Source organism: Lacerta agilis, chromosome 5 (genome assembly GCF_009819535.1).
Source record: "Lacerta agilis isolate rLacAgi1 chromosome 5, rLacAgi1.pri, whole genome shotgun sequence".
In the NCBI taxonomy this organism is placed as follows: Eukaryota; Metazoa; Chordata; class Lepidosauria; order Squamata; family Lacertidae; genus Lacerta; species Lacerta agilis.
Window position 1 is genome coordinate 73,219,536 of NC_046316.1, and position 18,924 is coordinate 73,238,459.

The 18,924-nt window shown below is 42.6% G+C and overlaps 1 protein-coding gene across 2 annotated transcripts; it reads right to left on the reverse strand.

Moving 5' to 3' along the window:
- Positions 1 to 105: 105 nt before the first annotated feature.
- On the reverse strand, positions 106 to 18,743 carry IGSF10 (immunoglobulin superfamily member 10). 2 transcript variants are annotated; one of them, XM_033150450.1, is made up of 7 exons: positions 18,721 to 18,743; positions 15,629 to 15,876; positions 13,838 to 13,967; positions 13,179 to 13,569; positions 6,333 to 10,676; positions 4,157 to 5,057; positions 106 to 2,235 (listed from the first exon to the last, which is right to left on the reverse strand). In XM_033150450.1, the coding sequence occupies exons 2-7, from the start codon at positions 15,820 to 15,822 to the stop codon at positions 327 to 329; spliced, it is 7,869 nt and encodes a 2,622-aa protein (XP_033006341.1). In that variant the 5' UTR covers positions 15,823 to 15,876; positions 18,721 to 18,743; the 3' UTR covers positions 106 to 326. The 2 variants fall into 2 exon arrangements, with proteins under 2 accessions (XP_033006341.1, XP_033006342.1); XM_033150451.1 differs by lacking the exon at positions 18,721 to 18,743 and adding an exon at positions 18,480 to 18,510.
- Between the last annotated feature and the right edge of the window lie 181 nt (positions 18,744 to 18,924).

Sequence of the window (18,924 nt, forward strand, 5' to 3'; positions counted from 1 at the left end):
TACTACCAAATGGGAAGTAAGAAGCTTTTTAACAAACCCACCCTTGCACTAAGTATTTCAAGTTATATTGCAATGCATTTGACTGACTGTAGTCAAGATGTATGTGCCATAAGTTTTCAAAGTCATTTTAAAAATACCTCTTAAAATATGCATATCGGAACATGATACAATTTTTCTCCAAATCTTTCTGTCTGTTACTGTGTCAACTGTAAACTGAGAACGGCAATTTTAACGAATCTGACTGCTTTTGATTAAACATCTTTGAAAGCCAAACTTAGGGTCCTGATTAGCTTTTGTTATCAATTGCTCAGGCTGCATTTCTCGTCTCAGATAACTTGAACGTATGTTACTGTGGAATCGCTGCCAAGCTGGTTCTTAGCCATGCACTTATATATGCCAGCATCTGACAGCTTTGGATTCTGAATTACTAATGTTCCTTGTGGATGGAGAAGTTCGCTTCCAGATGGCCGGCCTTTGCTGCCTGTGGAAAGTAACGAGTGGTCAGGCAGCTCCCATGTAATTTCTGGATTTGGTATTCCCAGTGCCATGCAGTGAAGCTGAACTGGTACCCCAGCCACTGTGCGGATATTCCTTGGTGGTCTGTTTGTAATCCGTGGCGGGTGTGCCACAATCATTACAAAAACAACTACCGTTGAATCGCCAGCGTAGTTCTGAGCTTTGCATGCGTAACTTCCTCTGTCATGGATGGTGGTTTCTCTGATAATGAGGGTGCCATTTTCCAGTAACGTATATCTCCCATTAATCTGAGGCCAGTCTAGGACGTGTCCATTGGGGACTGTCCATATTATGTTTGGCTTGGGGTTTCCGCCAGCAAGACAGTGAAGGGATAACGGTTCCCCACTTATGCTTTTTACTGTTCCTCTTGGGTGGATAAGGATGGTAGGTTTCTGGCCAACTTCTAATATGATCAACTTTTCAATGTAGCCAACTTTATTTTTAGCTGCACACCGGTACTTTCCTGCATCTGCTTTAGAAGGACTGTAGATGACAAGGGTGCCATTGTCCCCCAAGAAGTAATGGAGTGTTCTAAAACCATTGGAAATCCTTGTGCCGTTGGGTAACATCCAGATTATCTCGGGAGGCGGGTTTCCATCTACAGAGCAGTTCAAAAAGGCAGTTTTCCCAGCCTTTGCTATTATTTTCTCATTAAATGGATTTCTGAACATTGGTCTCCTTAGCATTTCTAACACTTCCAGCTGGACCACCAATATGCTTTCTCCGCCATCGTTACGTGCCACACAGATAAACTCTGCTGTGTCTGAAGACCTTACATTACGAATTTCAAGAGTCCCATTTTTGTGTACTGTTATTCTACTCCCATAGTATGGGGCTGTTAGGAAAATATTGTCAGGCATAATCCACATGATTTGGGTTATGGGCGTTCCTTCAGCTCTGCAGTCTATTTGTTTCTTTGAGTGTTTTATGGCTGTTGTTTTAATGACAGTCTTGTTTGTATACAACCCATTGATGAGAGGCGGTTTAGAGATTACTTCAAGTTTATAAAGCCTTGTATCATCTCCACCAGAGTTGCGAGCAACACATATGTATTCTCCAGCATCTATGAGCCTCACCTTTGTGACGGACAAGGATCCATTAACATGAAGAAAATACCTGTGATTGGAAGCAGAAATCATGTCGTTGGAAGGCAACAACCAGAAAATGTTTGGCTTAGGTTGACCAGTGGTTTCACAGTTGAAAAGTGCAGTGTCTCCTGCTATGACTTTTGCATAGGTCTTGGAATTCGGCTTGATCCGTGGTGCCGCTGCTAGCACTGTTATGTGCACTTTCATTTCATCTTTCCCAAGTGTGTTTTGAGCGTAACATGTGTAGTCACCCTCTTCAGCTATTCCCACCTTGTTAAAATATAGTGTCCCATTGTCAAACAGAGTGTACCTACGAGACCTGTGCCCACTGTCATCTGCTTGCATCACATTGTTGATCATTGTGCCGTCTGGCAAACTCCAAGATATCTCTGGTTCAGGGGACCCAGAAGCTTTGCAGTCCACTTTGAAGTCTTTCCCATAAGGCACCAGTTTCTTAAAATACTGCTTTTGATCGATTTTTGCAGGCTTCATTGTCACACTGACTTTCATTAGGATCAAGTCGTCTCCCATTTTATTCCTAGCCACACATATATAGTCACCAGCATCCTTTTCTGTGACTCTTTCAACAGTCAATGATCCATTGGGATGCACATGGATTCGACTCCCCATTCTAAAAAGCAATGGAAGAAAGGAAAGGTGTTTAGTCAGGTATACTTAAGAACAGGCATAGGCAAACTCGGCCCTCCAGATGTTTTGGGGCTACAACTCCCATCATCCCTAGCTAACAGGACCAGTGGTCAGGGATTATGGGAATTGTCTCAAAACATCTGGAGGGCCGAGTTTGCCTATGCCTGCTTAAGAACATAAGAAGAGCCCTTCTGTAAGAAGCCAAAGGCCCATCTGGTCCAGAATTCTGTTTTGATAGCGGTCGACCACATGCCTATGGGAAGCCCACAACCAGAATCTTATATACCAAAAAATACGGACCCCTAACTGTAAAACCGCTGATTCTCAATGACATGATAACTTAAGAATTAAAGACAAGCTAAGATATGAGTGCACTGAGTAGAAGCATTTGGAAGTTCCTTTGAGTCCTCTTCAGGAGTCATGAGTGGAGAGTACGGCTGCACTAAGTAATTCCTCCCATGGCATTTGTGCATATAGTGTGAACTTCTGCAAGGGGTGTGTGTGTGTGTGTGTGTGTGTGTGTGTCACACATAGATGTATGTGCAAAGGCTTCCATGTTGGCTTATATCAGAATTGTGCAAGATCCCAGGTTGTGTGGAAGCCTTTGGAAGCCCCTTTCCCTCCATCTATAGGTACAGCTTGACTTGGTGGGAAATTTCCTTTGTCAAACGTAAGAGCGAACTGCAAGCCTACTTGTTCTTCATATGACATGCACTAGTTTGGATCAGGAAAGTGCAAACTTATCATTCCTCGGCTCATTCTGTTTGGAAGCCCTGCAGAGAGCTGGCAGATGTTAATTATGTGGACCAAACTCCAGGGATCTGCAGTCTTTGGATTTAGATGCTTTGTTTAGGTCAGTCTAGAGATCACAAGATTTGTTACTGCCAAGCTCTAATACGGAAAGCACTGGCTTCACTTAAGAATTCAATGGATGGTTAGTGGCCAAAATGCTGGGCATAACTGCAGTACTATGAGTTAAAGCAAACTCGTCCAAAATAAAATAAAACAAAACAAATGAAAACAAATTACTATGATATTGATGCTGTGGAGCTGCAACCACCCAACCTAGGAATGAGGTTTTAATGGAAATAATACATTTACAAACAAGAACTCACAGGAGCCATGCTTGTCCCTGAAGTGGCTGTGGTGAAGACAACCCTAACTGGACCAGAACAGTATGGGAAAATGTGCTTTGACCCTTATAGCATCAGTCTCATTCTTAAATACTGTAGCACTGTACTGTTCTGGCATCTAAAGGTGCAGTTCAAAGCTTCCACACCTGTTAATGGAGTTTAAAAGGATGCCAAGACCACAACTGCATCTGCAGTCATGCCTCTCACAGCATCTGGGTAGAAAGGTCAGGGCAATGGCTGGCGGCTGGCAATAGAGCTGGCTTAGCCAGCAGAGCTGGCTGGAGAAACACTTCCACCAAATTCAACCACTACCACTCCACAGCCTGGTGTAAGGAGGGTTTGGATCGCTCTGCAAGTCACTCAGCAAATGACAGCTAGACACCCCTCATATCAAAGTACCAGAGCGGCTCAGCAAAGGGCATCAAGAAATTCATTTGTTTGATTCAGCCCTCTTTGACACAAAGGCAGAACAGTTCATTTGTCCCAGAAGCTTTATCCTTCTCCTCCAGCACAACACTATCCAATGCAAAATCCAATGGTCCCAATATACCATACTTTCCTGTGTATAAGACTAGGGTTTTCTTAATTTAAAAATTATGTTCAAAATTGTGGGTCATCTTATATATGGATACAACCTCCCCCCATTTTCTCAATTTGGAGTCCCCCAAAACAGGGGGCATCTTATTCTTGGAGGCGTGTTATACACAGAAAAATACGGTAGCCAATCAAGCAAATAAGTAAAGGTAATGCTGCGATTTTCATGAGACCTACCTGTGCCACTGATCAACAACAGATTTTGAAGGTAATCTCCATATTATCCTGGGTCTTGGCTCTCCTGTAGCTGAGCAGTTCAGAAGCAACCTGTCCCCAAAATTCAGCTGAGTCAGTCTTTGAGATGAAACTGCGATTCTGGGGACTGTATCGCTATGTTCTACCTGGATGATGACCACTCTCCTCTCGGAGCCAGTGGAGCTGGTGGCTATGCATTCATAATTCCCACTGTCAGAAGGACTGATATTCCTGATGTAAAGGGTTCCATTAGGGAAAAGGAAAAACTTGCCATTTATATACTGCAAAGGCTTCACCTCTGTTCCATCGAAGAGAACCCAGTGAACGTAGGGCTGTGGGTTTCCTTTGGCAGTGCAGGGCAGCTTCAAGCTTCCCCCAATATTCTCCAACACACGTTGCTTCTTCTCTTCCAGTATAATGGGTGGTGCAGCAATAACTTGCAGCCTCACCGTCATTGTATCTGAACCAGCTGCATTGCTTGCTGTGCATGTGTAAATCCCTCTATCGTAAACACTGACTTTCTTTATCACCAGCGTGCCGTCTGCTTGCACAGAAACAGCCCCATTTCCCATAGAAGATTCTGAGATGTAAGTTTTGTTTGCGAGGATCCATGATATGGTAGGAATGGGACGGCCTTCGGCTGTGCATTTCAGGGCTACTGGCTTGTCAGAGTGAACAGTAATAATTTTGGACCTTCCCTCCAGGATTCGAGGTGGATATGTCACCACGGACAATGTAATAAGAAGCCTGTCGGAGCCATGCTGATTGGCAGCCACACAGAGGTACTGTCCGCGGTCCTGGATGTTGACGTTCTGGATGGAGAGAGTCCCGTTGGGAAGAACCTCAAAACTGTTATCACGCTTGTGTTTTGATGCATCAACCCCTAGTTGAATGAGATGGAAATAAAATTAGCCTAATCTCTGTATTAAAATCTTACTTTTTTATTTGCTTGGCAAGTCAAATGTTATTATTATTATTATTACTGCATTTCTATTGCTTTTGTGCTTCATCCCTTTTCTAAACTTTTCATCCTAAAACCCCCACTTTAATAAACTACCGTATTTACTTGAATCTAATCCTCACCTTATTGGCCAAATCGCATTGCGAAAATTAAGGTGCACGTTAGATTCGATGGCACATTAGACGTTAGAAAATACAGTATTTTCAAATATATTTATTAAGGAACCGAAAAAATCAGCTGTAAACTCAAATTATCCTTTCGTATGTAGAGTTATATAGTAAATAGAAGTAAAATGCAGGTAAATCATCAGAGTTGCAGCCCTGCATCATAATAAGAACATTGGGAGCTGCCTTATACAGAGTCAGACCATTGGCTCATCTAACTCAGTGACTGGCAGTGGCTCTCCAGGCAGCAGCCTCTCCCAGAGGTATCTGGAGATCACAGAGATTGACCCTGGGACCTTCCACATGCAAGGCACATACCCTACTGCTAAGTAGGACTGGGCGATACCTGGTTTTCAATGTTGTGATATATCCCCAGCAAAATATCATGATATATCAGTCTGAAATAAGGATGGAGCTATGTAGAGGCACTGGCTGGCTTCACAGTTTCTCCCACACCATCATTTTTGCATAGCGTGTGTGTGTGCACACACACACAGATTACGATTTGTGAAATATTGTCAGGTCAAAAATTATGAAACCACTATCACAATACGGACTTCAAACTGGTTTGGGGTGATATACTGATATATCGCCCAAACCTACTGCTGAGTTATGACCCCTCCCCAATACTGCTTTTCAAGTCCCATGGAAGAAGAAAGGATTTGTACAACTGTGTTCAAAGGCACGATTGTATTTATAATACCACATTTCCTCTAAGCAGCTCAGGGCAATACATGCGGTTCTTTCCCCCCGCTCTCCGTTTTGTCCTCACAATTGCCTGGTGGAGAAGGCTATTGCAGAGAGTATGGCTGCCCCAAGGTCACACACTTTTGAACCAGAGTCCCCCCCCCCCAGTCCTAGCCCAACACATGAATCACTATAAAACAATGGCTCTCATTGCACCCTCAAAACCCAACCCTAGGGCTATAAGCATTCTTAAGATATTAATAGTGCCCACACTACATCCTAGCTCGCATCTTGTGTATATATAAAAAAGAAAAAGAAATATTCCGTGTAAACTTGAGAAACATACCTGATGATACCTTGGTCCAGTGTATTATTGGCCGAGGGTTCCCACTGGCTTCACAAGGGATGAAAGCATCTGAATTAGCCAAGACAGTAAATGCTGCCAGTTTTCCTCCAATTATCCTGGGTCTTGCCTCCCTGTGTTGGTGGAACAAATCTAAGGTTATCTGATTGGTGGTAGTGACTTCCTGGTCTATGGTCTTCTCAGCCCAATTCTTCACATGATTGTTCTTATTCTTCCTCCACAAAGGAGTATATTGAGTGGAGCTCTGTGGAGACTTAAATCTGCCCAATGTGCTGACCGTGAAAGTTTTGCCACTTTCTGCAGCCTCCTGCCAAGACAATTCCCCCTGCCTGAGAGATGCAGTGGTTTGTGTGATAGCTGGCATGAGTGTTGTTTGGGGTGCTAATGGGCTAGGAGACTGTGTGCTGGGGTATCTTGCATTAGTAGGAGTTTGGGTACTTATCTCAATTTTAAGAGAAAAAGCTGCTTCTGTTGTTTGACTTTTTTTGGTAGTTTCCCATCCCACAGTCTGATTTGATTCTTTATCAGTATTCCCCACTGTAGTAGCCTGAGTTAGTCTGCTGGACTCTGGTGCCCGTGTTACCAAGGATGTGCCTGGTATCACTGTGATTGTGCTGGCTGTGCCCAAGAACGATACAGTGAGCGGGATCACAGTTGCAGGTTTTTCAGAAGACAAATTATCCACTGCTAGCTCAGTAGTGACCGTATTTTCCGTAGGGGTATTCCTTATTAATACCTTAGTGGCTGGTGTGGTTTTATTCTCTGCAATTGTGTCAGTTGTGTCAAGACTGGGCGTCCGTGGTGTAGTTCTATTTGCATCCATACTAGTGGATTTCGAAAACAGTTCATCTGTTAGGGGGCTGGCAGCTTCCCTTGTGCTTTCAGCTGTTGTTAAAGCAGGAGAAGCCGTGGGTTTTTTGGACACTGTAGCAGAACCTTGGCTGAGAATGATGTTTCTGTATGAAGACATGGGATTTTTCAGAGGCTTTCTCCTCCTCTGACCCCTCCTTCTGCCTGGTCTTAATGCTTTGAATCTGACAACATTAGTTTTAACATGGACAGTAGTAGTTGGAATGAGAATTGGTAGGACACTGGTGGCATCTGTTTCTTTTCCTAGAACAGTTGTAAGATTGAAGGCAAAGGCTGAAGATAGCATCATGTTGTCACTGGTGGGTTGAATTAGGTGATCATCAGTTTGGTTCTCAGTCTTTGAAACAGCACTTTTGTATGTGGGTGATATTGTGTATGCTGGTACTAGAACTGTAGCCTGGAGAGGCAAGACAGATACTCTAGGTGAGGGTTCTCTGCTTGTTTGCATCTTGGGTTCCTTCTCCAGTAGCTGCTTTTGTGCATCATTGCTTCCAAAGAAATTATGCAAAGGAATTTCCCCTCTTGAAACAACGGAAGAGGCCTTAGTTCCAAGAGCGGAAAGGGTAGATTTCAAAAACAAAGGTGACATGGCAGATGTGGTTTCCATGCCAGTCCTGGGGCTATGAATAGTTGCCGTTGGGAGTCTGACACTAAATGATGGGTTTGCGTCAGTGATTCCTTGTAATGCTGCACCAGATTTTACTTCTCTGTGCGATGCAACTTGCGTGCTTTCAGGATAGAAGGGGATTGTTGTTGAAGTTGTATGCTCTTCAGCTGCAACCAGTTTGTTTCTTGAGAATGCCCAAAACTGATTTACAGTGGTTGCTTCTGGGTGATGAGTTTTAAATGAAGTGGAAACAGGGGCTTGAGAGACAGTCTGTTCAAGAGATTTGTTGGGAGGAGATAAGGCAGGTGTGCTCACTTCTACAGGAGGAGGTAGAATTGTACTTGCCTGAGCAAAGCGTGATTTACCGAAAGCAAATCTACGACCTGAAATGTTGGAAATACGGCCAGGTCTAATTATTCGTCTTCTACTAGAGATTTTTCTTCGTCTGCTATACTGCCTGGGGGGGATTGGTGGGTTGTGAGTTGTAGCACCCCCAACCACCTTAATCTGCTGGTGAGTGACAATGGTTGAGCTTGAAGGTAACCAAGGCACTATTTTTTGTGTACTGTATGCATACATATGCCTAAATACATCATCATCAGGAACATTGGCTGTCACTAGAGACACCTGATGATTTGATTTCTTGGATACTTTCTCAGTTGCCTCTGTAAATAAATCAGGTTTTTCAGTATTTTTGTGGGTAGTTGCAGACAGGGTACTCTTGGCAATGTTCATTGCTGGTGTAATTGTTGGTGTGGCTTTTAGAGGCAAATTATTTCTCCCAGATGATATTGAGCTCTGAAAAGTACTTAAAGCTTCTGTAGAAGTACTTGGTGGACTATAAGATGGTATTGTTGATGGCTGCATGTTGGTAGATAGTGTTTGAGATGCTTTGAGAGAAGTTTCTTCAAGTTTAAGTTCTGCAAGTAACTTCTGATTCTTGGGTGTCTTGTAATGCATAACCACTGAGCTGGTTACCGGAGCTGTGGTTTCTGTAACTGTGCTGGATGTTGCCAAAGAACGGAAATCATTTGACATGCTTCCAAATTCTGCTGTCACTACATTTCCAGAGGCTTCTCTTAGAGTGGACATCGCAGGTCTTTTAGTCGCTAGCAGAATAAATCCCTCCTCTGGAAATATATCATCTCCAGATGTCTCTTCCAGATTTTCAGAAGTCTTTGAGGACAACAGAACCTTTACTGTTGGTTTTGCTGTGGCATTTTCTTGCTTTCTTGGAAAAGTGGCCTTTTTCTTCGTTTTTTCCAAAAATGCTGCCCAGCGCAATGGATCAATTCTCCTAGTGGAAGGATCAAATTGCCTCAGGCGCCCTCTAAACCGTTTGTTCATCTTGTCCTTGTTGCGCCTGTAAATCTCTTTGCGATTGGCACTGGCTTTGTTCTGTGTGGGCTGATTTATATATGAATCTTTAGTGAGTTCCTTGCTGGTTACTTGGGTTTGCCTGGCAGGTGAAGGATTTTGAGGTTTGGTGGTAACTTTGTACTCCTCATTGCCAGATCCTTCTGCTGCTTCATCCTCTAGCTGAATATCGAGTTTTTGTGACCTGTTCAAGTTCCTTTCAACTAGTACTTGGTAAACCAAAATATCAATGCCATACTTATTAGCAGCGACACACATGAAGTAACCATCATCCCGGTCTGTTGTTCGTTGTATTTTTAATGTGCCGTTGTGAAAAAGAAGCTTGTTTTTTGAAGAATAGTGAAGAACCGTGTGCTCAGGTAAGATCCATGTAACAGGGGCATCTGGGGCACCTGTAGACAGGCAGGGAAGGTGAAGTGTGTCACCTAAAAATATGGAAAGCTGAGGGCCGTTTAAATGGCTGTGTTCTATATAAGGATCTAACACAGTAATCCTAACAGTCAGGACATCAGCATCAACATAATTGGTTCCTATACAGTGATAAACTCCACTGTCAAAATTATCTGCTGCATGCAACATGAGTTTTCCAGATTTTTTTATCGTGATTCTCCTATCTTCACTAATATATGGAGCTCTAATCTTGCTCCCATCTGCTAATACCCACTCAGTTACAGGGATAGGGTCTCCTAGCGCTTGGCAGTCCAGTTCCACAGACCCCCCTACTAAAACAGTGTATTCTGTTATTGTGGTGTTTTCTCGTAAGATCATGGCCCAGTTTTGCCGTTCTGATTTTGGGAGATTGACCGGGAGGGCAATTTGAGCATTCGTGAAATACTGGATGTGCAGAGTGTTGAGAGTGGTTGATGTCCTGTCCAGCTGCAATGAAACTTGTCCCTGCATCAACCAGTAAGGCTCAGCTCTCAGTTCAGCTTCTACACCAGTGAATAGCTCATCATTTTTGGAATCTGTTTGCTTGTACTTATAACTGATGTAAGGCACTTCTGTCAATAACAGTTCCCTTTCCAGTTTTAATGGAGAGTCGCTGTAAAGGGCCAGGATGCTCCACAACTGCTGAATATACTCGTGGTCGATGCTACACACAAGGAATGTTGACAAGGATACTTCAAGTACTCTGGTGTTGTCAATTTTTTTTAGTGTAACTGGAGACATATTTGCAGGCTTTTGCACATTGCAGATCAGGTTTGCTCGAGTTCCAGCTTGGTCCGTCATGTTGAATACCATGGATCCTATGGGAGCCATAAAATCTCTTGGAGAAACTGATGTAAAGCCACCATCATCAGGAGCAGTGATGTTCTTCAATTTCAAGGCTGGGTCTATAGTTGGCTTTACACAATTAAAATCTGAGGGTTGCATGCCACTTAACTGCTTGCCTTTAAAAATTCCAGGGTTGGCACACAATGGACATTGCAGAACACCAGAAACACCTCTGTCTTTTTTGCACTTGACAACATCTGGAAAGGAAATAGAAACAGTAAAAAATCATTTTTGCTTGACTTATTCACGTATAAAAGCAACAGGTCCTGTTCTGCTGATAGATATTTCTGGTGTCCATGAAATATGACAGACCTCAGTCAGCAATCATTTGGATCTGTTTAGAAGCCAGCCAGGGCATTAACTGATGATTAGCCATGGTTACTACAGAATGTAACTGTAAGGAACCAGAACAAGGATGAAGGCCTAGGACTCAGCCCTCAGAACGAGCACAAGGGCAAGAGGATGCTAGATGTAGACATTAGAAAAATTACACAAGAACAGAAAAGACAGTTTTGGGTAAGGCCACAAGTTTAATGCCCATTGCCCAAAGTTTATGTTGGAATCTGAACTTGGGTCCTGTGTTATGTCTAGTCCCCATCTTGCTTCAATGCGCATGTTCTTGGCCCTGGATTTCCCCCCACTTTCTAATGGGCATGCGAATGCATAATTGCATTCCGAAAAGTGTTCGTTCCTTGCCCACCACTGGTCTAGCAACAAAATAGTTCCCAACAATAGAAAATATCTACTCTTCCACTCCACTAGTTAGGAATGCTTCCACCATGGGTTTCAAATTATTTCAAACGATTGAAGATATTATTTTAAAGAGGTATTCCATTTTTCTATTGTAATTGGAAATATATTAGAACACGTTGTTGTTCTATCTGTTACTCATTTATACAAGTTTTTGCAATAAAAACATATGCTGTAGGATCAGAACAGTAACCTATCTATGGCTATATCTTTAAACGGCGGCAAATACATATTTGGGGGAGGAATTTTGCCAGACACGGTTTTATTTGAGATTGATCTATTTTTATTCATTTAAAGTTTTTAGTAGCTCCATAATGTGAAGTTTGTAACACAAGCTTCTTGCCACATACCAGAGAAGGGGGAGGAAGTTGCATTTTTCTCTTATAACTATGGGATAATATAAACAAGAGAGGAACAAAGGCTAGATTCCTGTGGAAGTTCTGTGCAAGAGCTGTCAAATCTCTAGACCATTTTGGTGAAAATTCTCATTTCTGTATTATCTCTCGATGGAATCATTTGTCAAACACATCTTTTGGTGAAGTAGTCCAGGGGAAAAATCCCATCTGTTTACAATTAGTTATGAAAACAATGGATTCAAATCTAGCAAACTCTACTGTTCCATTAATAAAGAAAATGTGACTGAATCTGCCCTGGTGTAAAATGAAATACCGTATTTTCTGGCGTATAAGATGACTGGGTGTATAAGACGACCCCCAACTTTTCCAGTTAAAATATAGAGTTTGAGATATACTCGACCACAGATTTCCCACCCGGCGTATAAGATGACCCCCGACTTTTGAGAAGATTTTCCTGGATTAAAAAGTAGTCTTATACGCCAGAATATACAGTACATTAAAATATTCCGTATTTAAGATCTCTCAGGTTTTCTTTTCTTTTCTTTAAGGTATGTGATGCTATGCTGAAAATCCTAATAATTATTGCGCTGCTGAGATTCCTGGGCACTGAAAATTGAAGTGCTGGCAAAAATTAGAATAGCTTAAAGGAGACCAACAGCAGTTTGAGGTATTTTCTTACACATGTTCTGTGGGGAAATATCTGGTTAAGTAGCACTGCCAACAGACCCAGTGGCCCTTTTGAGGAAGAGTACCGTCTCAATATGAAGTAGAGAGTGTGGCTATTGGGGAAAAGGAAGCCTTATTGGTGGTCCCCTTCTTGTAGGAAAAGCTATCTGGGTTCATGCATTTTCAACAGCAAATACATTTTTGTTGTTCTCCCAAGCCTTTTAACATAATTGTATCTGCTTTTAACACCATTTAAACATTGATAGCAATATTTCAGTCTCTGCTTTTATGGTGGCGGGTTGTTTTTTTAGCCCTTAATAATAGTGCTAAAGAAGAAATGAAATAGAAAAGAAAAGAAAGAAAGGATCAATAATAATAGTGCTTAGGCTATTGGACTATGGCTAGCATGGTGTTTTATTCTTTGTCGGTGGTTCTGCATTTTTGTGATTTCTGATATTACAGTGGTCCTCGGGTTAAGAACTTAATTCATTCTGGAGGTCCGTTCTTAACCTGAAACTGTTCTTAACCTGAGGTACCACTTTAGCTAATGGGGCCTCCTGCTGCCGCCGCGCCGCACCGCCGCCACGCGATTTCTGTTCTCATTCTGAAGCAAAGTTCTTAATCTGAGGTACTATTTCTGGGTTAGTGGAGTCTGTAACCTGAAGTGTCTGTAACCCAAGGTACCACTGTAATGGTATAATATGTTCTTAAATTGCTTTAATGCTATTACATTATGGGATAATTGGCACATAATATAATACACAGAGTAACCGCAAAGGCTTCAAATGCACTATTTAACAGCCATATGAACCTCCTACTATTTTTATTTTATGGGAACCATTTTGGAATCCTTGTTAGAGGAGGGTAAAAATGCTTCCAGAAATAAATGCAAGTTGAGTATATAAATAAAAAGAGAATATTTGATACCTGGCTGCCGTTCCGCCCACTCACCAAACCATTTCATTTCGCAGTCACAAGCCCAAGGGTTCCCCTGAAGGTAGAGGCTTTCTAACTCAGACATATATACGAAAATGTCTCGAGGCAGAGAAGAAAGCAAGTTGTCAGATAAGTAGATATGCTTTATGGAGGATGTTTTGAACATCTGGAGGTAGCACAAGGTGATGAAAGTATCCGAGTGAAGCTGCTTGAGCAAATTTCCTTCCAAGTGGACTAGCTTCAGTGATGTAAGGCCATAGAAAGCTTTGGGGTTTACAAATTCAATTTGGTTATGATCCATGTGCAACCGTACCAAACTCACGAGACCTTGAAACATGTCTGCTTGAATAACTTTGACTTTGTTGTAGCTCATCTTCAAGACCTGTTGACAGAATAATAATAAAAAATAAAAAATCGAGCAAAATATGAACACCATCTGAAGAATAAAAAATCAACCATATTCAAATGTTAAATTAAAGCAAGGGGGGAGTTGGTTCAGAAGTGAGAACAACTTTTAAAATTGAAGTTAAATAGGCTGTAAACCTGCACCCATAGTATGTATGCTATTCGTTTTTTAAAAGGGCCGAAGGTAAAAATTTGGCACAGCTCTATACAGAACCAATGATGGATAATTCCCAGTTCATTCTTACCTGCAACAGGCGCAAATCAGAGAATGTCCTGTCTTGAACTGTATGTATCTGATTACTGTGCAACATCAACAACTCCAGCTTCTCCAGGCCAGAAAAATCTGTTTCAGTCAGTTTAACCAAACTGTTGTAACTGTAACAAACATTTCATTCCAGATCTGGGTTTAGTCAGTCAGCTATAGTTCAAAGGCAAAACAAACAAACAAAAACAGAGTCTCTCTTTTGCAAATAAGCAAATAAATTTTAGTTAATACTTGCCATGTCAATTTCAGAATAGCTTTATCAGTACAGTGGCAGATGGAAATTCATAGGTATGCACACCCTCTAGAATGAATGCCTGTGACTTGTGATTATGCCTCCCAAAGTACAGGTTACTTTATTTACTTAAAATAGATATATTCCACTTCCCCGCTAGAGCTCCCAAAGCACAGCAAACCAACAACTTTCGAAACTATATAGTAGATACGAATTCACAGTGTAAACAATAAAATGCTATCAAGCTTTCCATGAAGCATACCTCCTAAGTCATCAGCAAAGGCCCTGGAATAGTTAGGCAGGGCTTTATGCCTTAAAGCCTAACCCCTTAGCGCTCTTTTGTATTCACAATAAGGGTTCATGTCCAGCTCTAGTTATCTGTCACAGTGACTCCTTGCTAGCTTGCAAGTTTCAGTGGAAGTAGTAAGAGGGTCCACTGGGCAGAGCAAGGGCCTCCCCTCACCAAAGCGCTGTTGAACGTAACCTGCACAGTGAACAGAGTATTGAACCTGCATTGACACAAATCATTTACTGAATCCAAATCAGGCACTGGTTCCCTTTCCCTGCAATCTTACTCTATGCCTGTCCCTAAAGCTACCTATAGTGCAGACAGGTATATGCAAGGTAAGGAGAGTTTGCATGAGTTAGTTATGGAGGGCCTGCACTACAGGATACAGCAGCACATGATCAGTGCAGACCAACCATTTTTGGTGTCTCCACCCGCACTGGTCATTAGAGGCACTTGTAACTAAGAACTTTTACTCAGATCAGCTTATTTCCTTCTCCCTCCCTATCTGTTTTCCTTTTGTGCTGCCCATTTTTAGAGCGTAAATCTGAGGGCAGAAACATTTTTTAAAAGAAATTATTTGTAAGCCACTTTGGGAGCCTTTTTTTTTTTGCTGAAATGCAAGGGGAGGAAATCTTTAAATAAGTAACAGCATCACCAAACCTTTCCTCAGTCATACCATACCTATGGTATTGGGATAGGATAACCCATGACACTGAGCTGCCAGGGATGTACTCTAGCTATTATTATTATTATTATTATTATTATTATTATTATTTAAACCTAGATACAGTTGCTTCTGATAATCTTGTGGCTGCATCATAAGAGGAGAAATGCATGAGCCTCAGGCCTGTTGTTGCCTCTGTATGTAATGCTAAAGCATTGTTTAGGATCACATCCAAAACAGGTACAAGGCTGCCAGTATGAAACAACAAAAAAACGGGAAAGGGAGAAAACTCATGTGATGACAAACACATAGGCAGTCCATCCTGTCATCATAGGCAAGTTCAAACTTGGTTAATGTCTCAGTTGATCAAATGAATCACAGCTTAATTCAAGTGAAAGTTGATACATGGACTGGCAAGGAATGAAGCAAGGTGGTCTTTGATCTCTTCCAAGTCAATGAAATGGGACTTCACGGATAAGTGTGTGCCCCAGTTAAGTCTCTTATGGCATGCTAGTTGTAGCAGGCGGGGGCAATTGGGTCTCCTTACCGCACATTACAAATTCAAGCAATATTGTTGCAAACCTACCCTAAGTTGATGCGCTCCACATTTGGGGAGATTTGTGCTGGGATGGTGGTGAAATACCGGAATGTGCAATGTACTTCGGTGGGTACATAGCAGGCGCAGTGCTTAGGACATGCACTGCTGCGAGGAAAAGCGGTCCAGCAGAACCCAAGCAGAAATCCTAGAAAACATGGGTTGCGTCTTCCTATTCCTTCCATCCTGCATGGAGACCTTGACGCAACAGCAATCTTAGCAAGCGTGGACAAACAAAACTGTAGGGAACAGAACACAACATAAGTTATCGTGTCAAGATGAGACGTCACAAATTCATATCTTTGACCTCAGAACTTGTTTAGAATAAAGCCCGCCTTAGAAACAGTACAGGAAAGGTCCTTCATCTTTATTTTAAAAAAAATTAAAAAAGCACACAACTCTGCAGGGGTTTCTTGTTTGTTTTTTAAGAAAATAACATTCCTTTGCAGCTTCTTTCTTTTAGTGAATGTGGGGAGGGGAGAGAGGTTGTGTTGACAGGTATTAAAAACTGAAATCTGACACGCTACTGAGTCTATTGTTCCAAATAAATAAGCCCACTCTTTCATTATTTAGAGTGTTCATAAATCTGTTTGTGGTTTGTCTTTGCCAAAAAACACGTTGAGTCCTTCTTTGCCAAGTAATTTAGGCCTCAGAATAAGAAAAAAATAAGGAGTTTAGAAGACGACTGTGGTGGTTAAGAAAGCTAATAAGCTATGACAGGACTGACAGCAGTTAAACTTTATCCCACTTTCCCCACGGTTTTTAGATTTTACAAGCAGTGCCCCCCTTCCTCCTCCGCCTGTTTTGTTAATGCTGCAGAATCAGAGCAGAGTTCAACCGTAGATTAAAGTGGCACTGAGTAGTGTTATATTTGAAAAAAGGAGCATTTACTATTTGGCTAGGTTAATTTTAGATTAATTTAAATTAATATTTTGAAAGTAAATGCTAGATTTCCAGTACACAGTCTTGAGTCAATACTGAGCATTCTATAGTGCTTTTGAATGTACGAAGCACTCCACTCCTTAGAGTAATACATAATGAGTAATTAATTTTACAAGCTAGCATAATAATTGCAGAATCTAGAAGGTTAGAATAGTGGACTCTTGCTCTAGCATGCTGCAAATGGTTAGGGAGTTTCAGGGAGTAAAGGTAAAGGTAAAGGGACCCCTGGCCATTAGGTCCAGTTGGGACAACTCTGGGGTTGTGGCGCTCATCTCACTTTATTGTCTGAGGGAGCCGACATACAGGTTCCGGGTCATGTGGCCAGCATGACTAAACCGCTTCTGGCGAACCACAGCAGCACACGGAAATGCTGTTTACCCTCCCGCCGGAGTGGTACCTATTTATCTACTTGCACTTTGACATGCTTTTGAACTGCTAGGTTGGCAGGAGCAGGGACCGAGCAACAGGAGCTCACCCGGTCGCGGGGATTCAAACCGCCGACCTTCCAATTGGCAAGCCCTAGGCTCACTGGTTTAGACTACAGTGCCACCCATGTCAGGGACAGGCAGCTTCAAATCCCTACTCCGCTTTCATAGAATCATAGAGTTGGAAGAGACCACAAGGGCCATCCAGTCCAACCCCCTGCCAAGCAGGAAACACCATCAAAGCATTCCTGACAGATGGCTGTCAAGCCTCTGCTTAAAGACCTCCAAAGAAGGAGATTCCACCACACTCCTTGGCAACAAATTCCACTGCTGAACAGCTCTTACTTTGCCAGCCCTCTAGGTGACAGTGGGCCAGTCACCCTCTCTCAGCCTTGCCAACCTCAAAGGGTTGTTGTTGGGGGGAAGGAGAAATAAGGTATTTCTATCCTAGCTTAGAGGGTGGTGTGATATGAATACTAATACTAATACTACAAATAATAGAAATGATTGCTGTTTTTGGTTCCAGCCCCACTCCTCCCCAAATCTCTAATAAGGCATAGTGAGTTCATGGCAGCGCCGAGATCTGACCCAGAGGCTTCCTGATTCCAGCTACAGTAGCTCTTGCAAGGTGATCAAGTTTCTCTACTTGGGAGCCAGTGTGGTGTAGTACTGTAGTTAAGAGCGGTAGACTCATAATCTGGGGAACCAGGGCTCCTTCACATGCAGCTGCTGGGTGACCTTGGGCTAGTCACACTTCTTTGAAGTCTCTCAGCCCCACTCACCTCACAGAGTGTTTGTTGTGGGGGAGGAAGGGAAAGGAGAATGTTAGCCGCTTTGAGACATCTTCGGGTAGTGATAAAGCAGGATATCAAATCCAAACTCTTCTTTTTCTCTTCTTCTTCTACATTCACCTCACAGACAAGAGAAATTTGTCGCTGTCCTTTTGCAGACACGATTGCTGATCGTCATTATGCACAGACATTGTTGGGAGATCTGCTCTTAATTACCTGTATTCTCCCTCTTCGTGCATGTGGTCTGTTGCGTGAAAGGAGCCGGCGGTTGCATGAACAAAATAGCGATTGCGTAACTTGACCAAAAGGATGCTTGGCCAGGGAACAAGAAAAAGTCCAGCCGGCAGCCTTTAAGTTGTCACCAAGGTTAGTCCTCCTTGGAGCAGACCCATTGTGTGCATAATAGACACGGCCGACTGAGGTCCATTAATTTCATTGCGTCCTAGTCTAAGTACTGTAAAACCCTGTGAAAACAATGAATGACACCAATGGCACCCTTCCTTTTGCAGTTACCACCTAACTTCTTTCAGTGATAAGCCTGGCTTCTGGAAATAAATCCATAGCACCACACCATTTTAAAGAAATGCACCACAGCGATAAGAAGCAAATAAATTACAAATAAACAAATAACCCCGCCCCCCCGCCCCCGTTCTCCAAAGCACCTCAGAAATAATCTCTATTCACTTGCAGGCTGCAGCACAGCAGCAACAAACCAAAGTTCCCGACGCATTTAAACAAAAAAACACGTTTATTGTGGCATAAACTCTCTCGGACTAAAGTCCACTTTGATAAGATGCACGGAGGGGTTGTGCTCAGTTGACAGGTGGCCTTTTGCAGAGTTCTTTATGAGGGGAAAAGGATGGAGCCCACAGCCACGAGGTTGAACTAAAACCAGCCGAAAGAGAGTAGAAGGGACCGCCCTTACCTGCGCTGTATCCCCCTTCCTTCCTTCCTTTCTTTCTCAATAGCCCTCCGTCTTCTCCGGCCGCCCACCGAGAGCCTGCTCTCATAAATGGAGAGGCAAAAAGTTCACGAGCTTCCTAAGGCTGCGAGGGAGGGAGAAGCCGCCGCAGAGGTGAGAGGATGGAAGTTTGCGAGGAACACCAGAAACACGCCCCCGGCCCTGTTG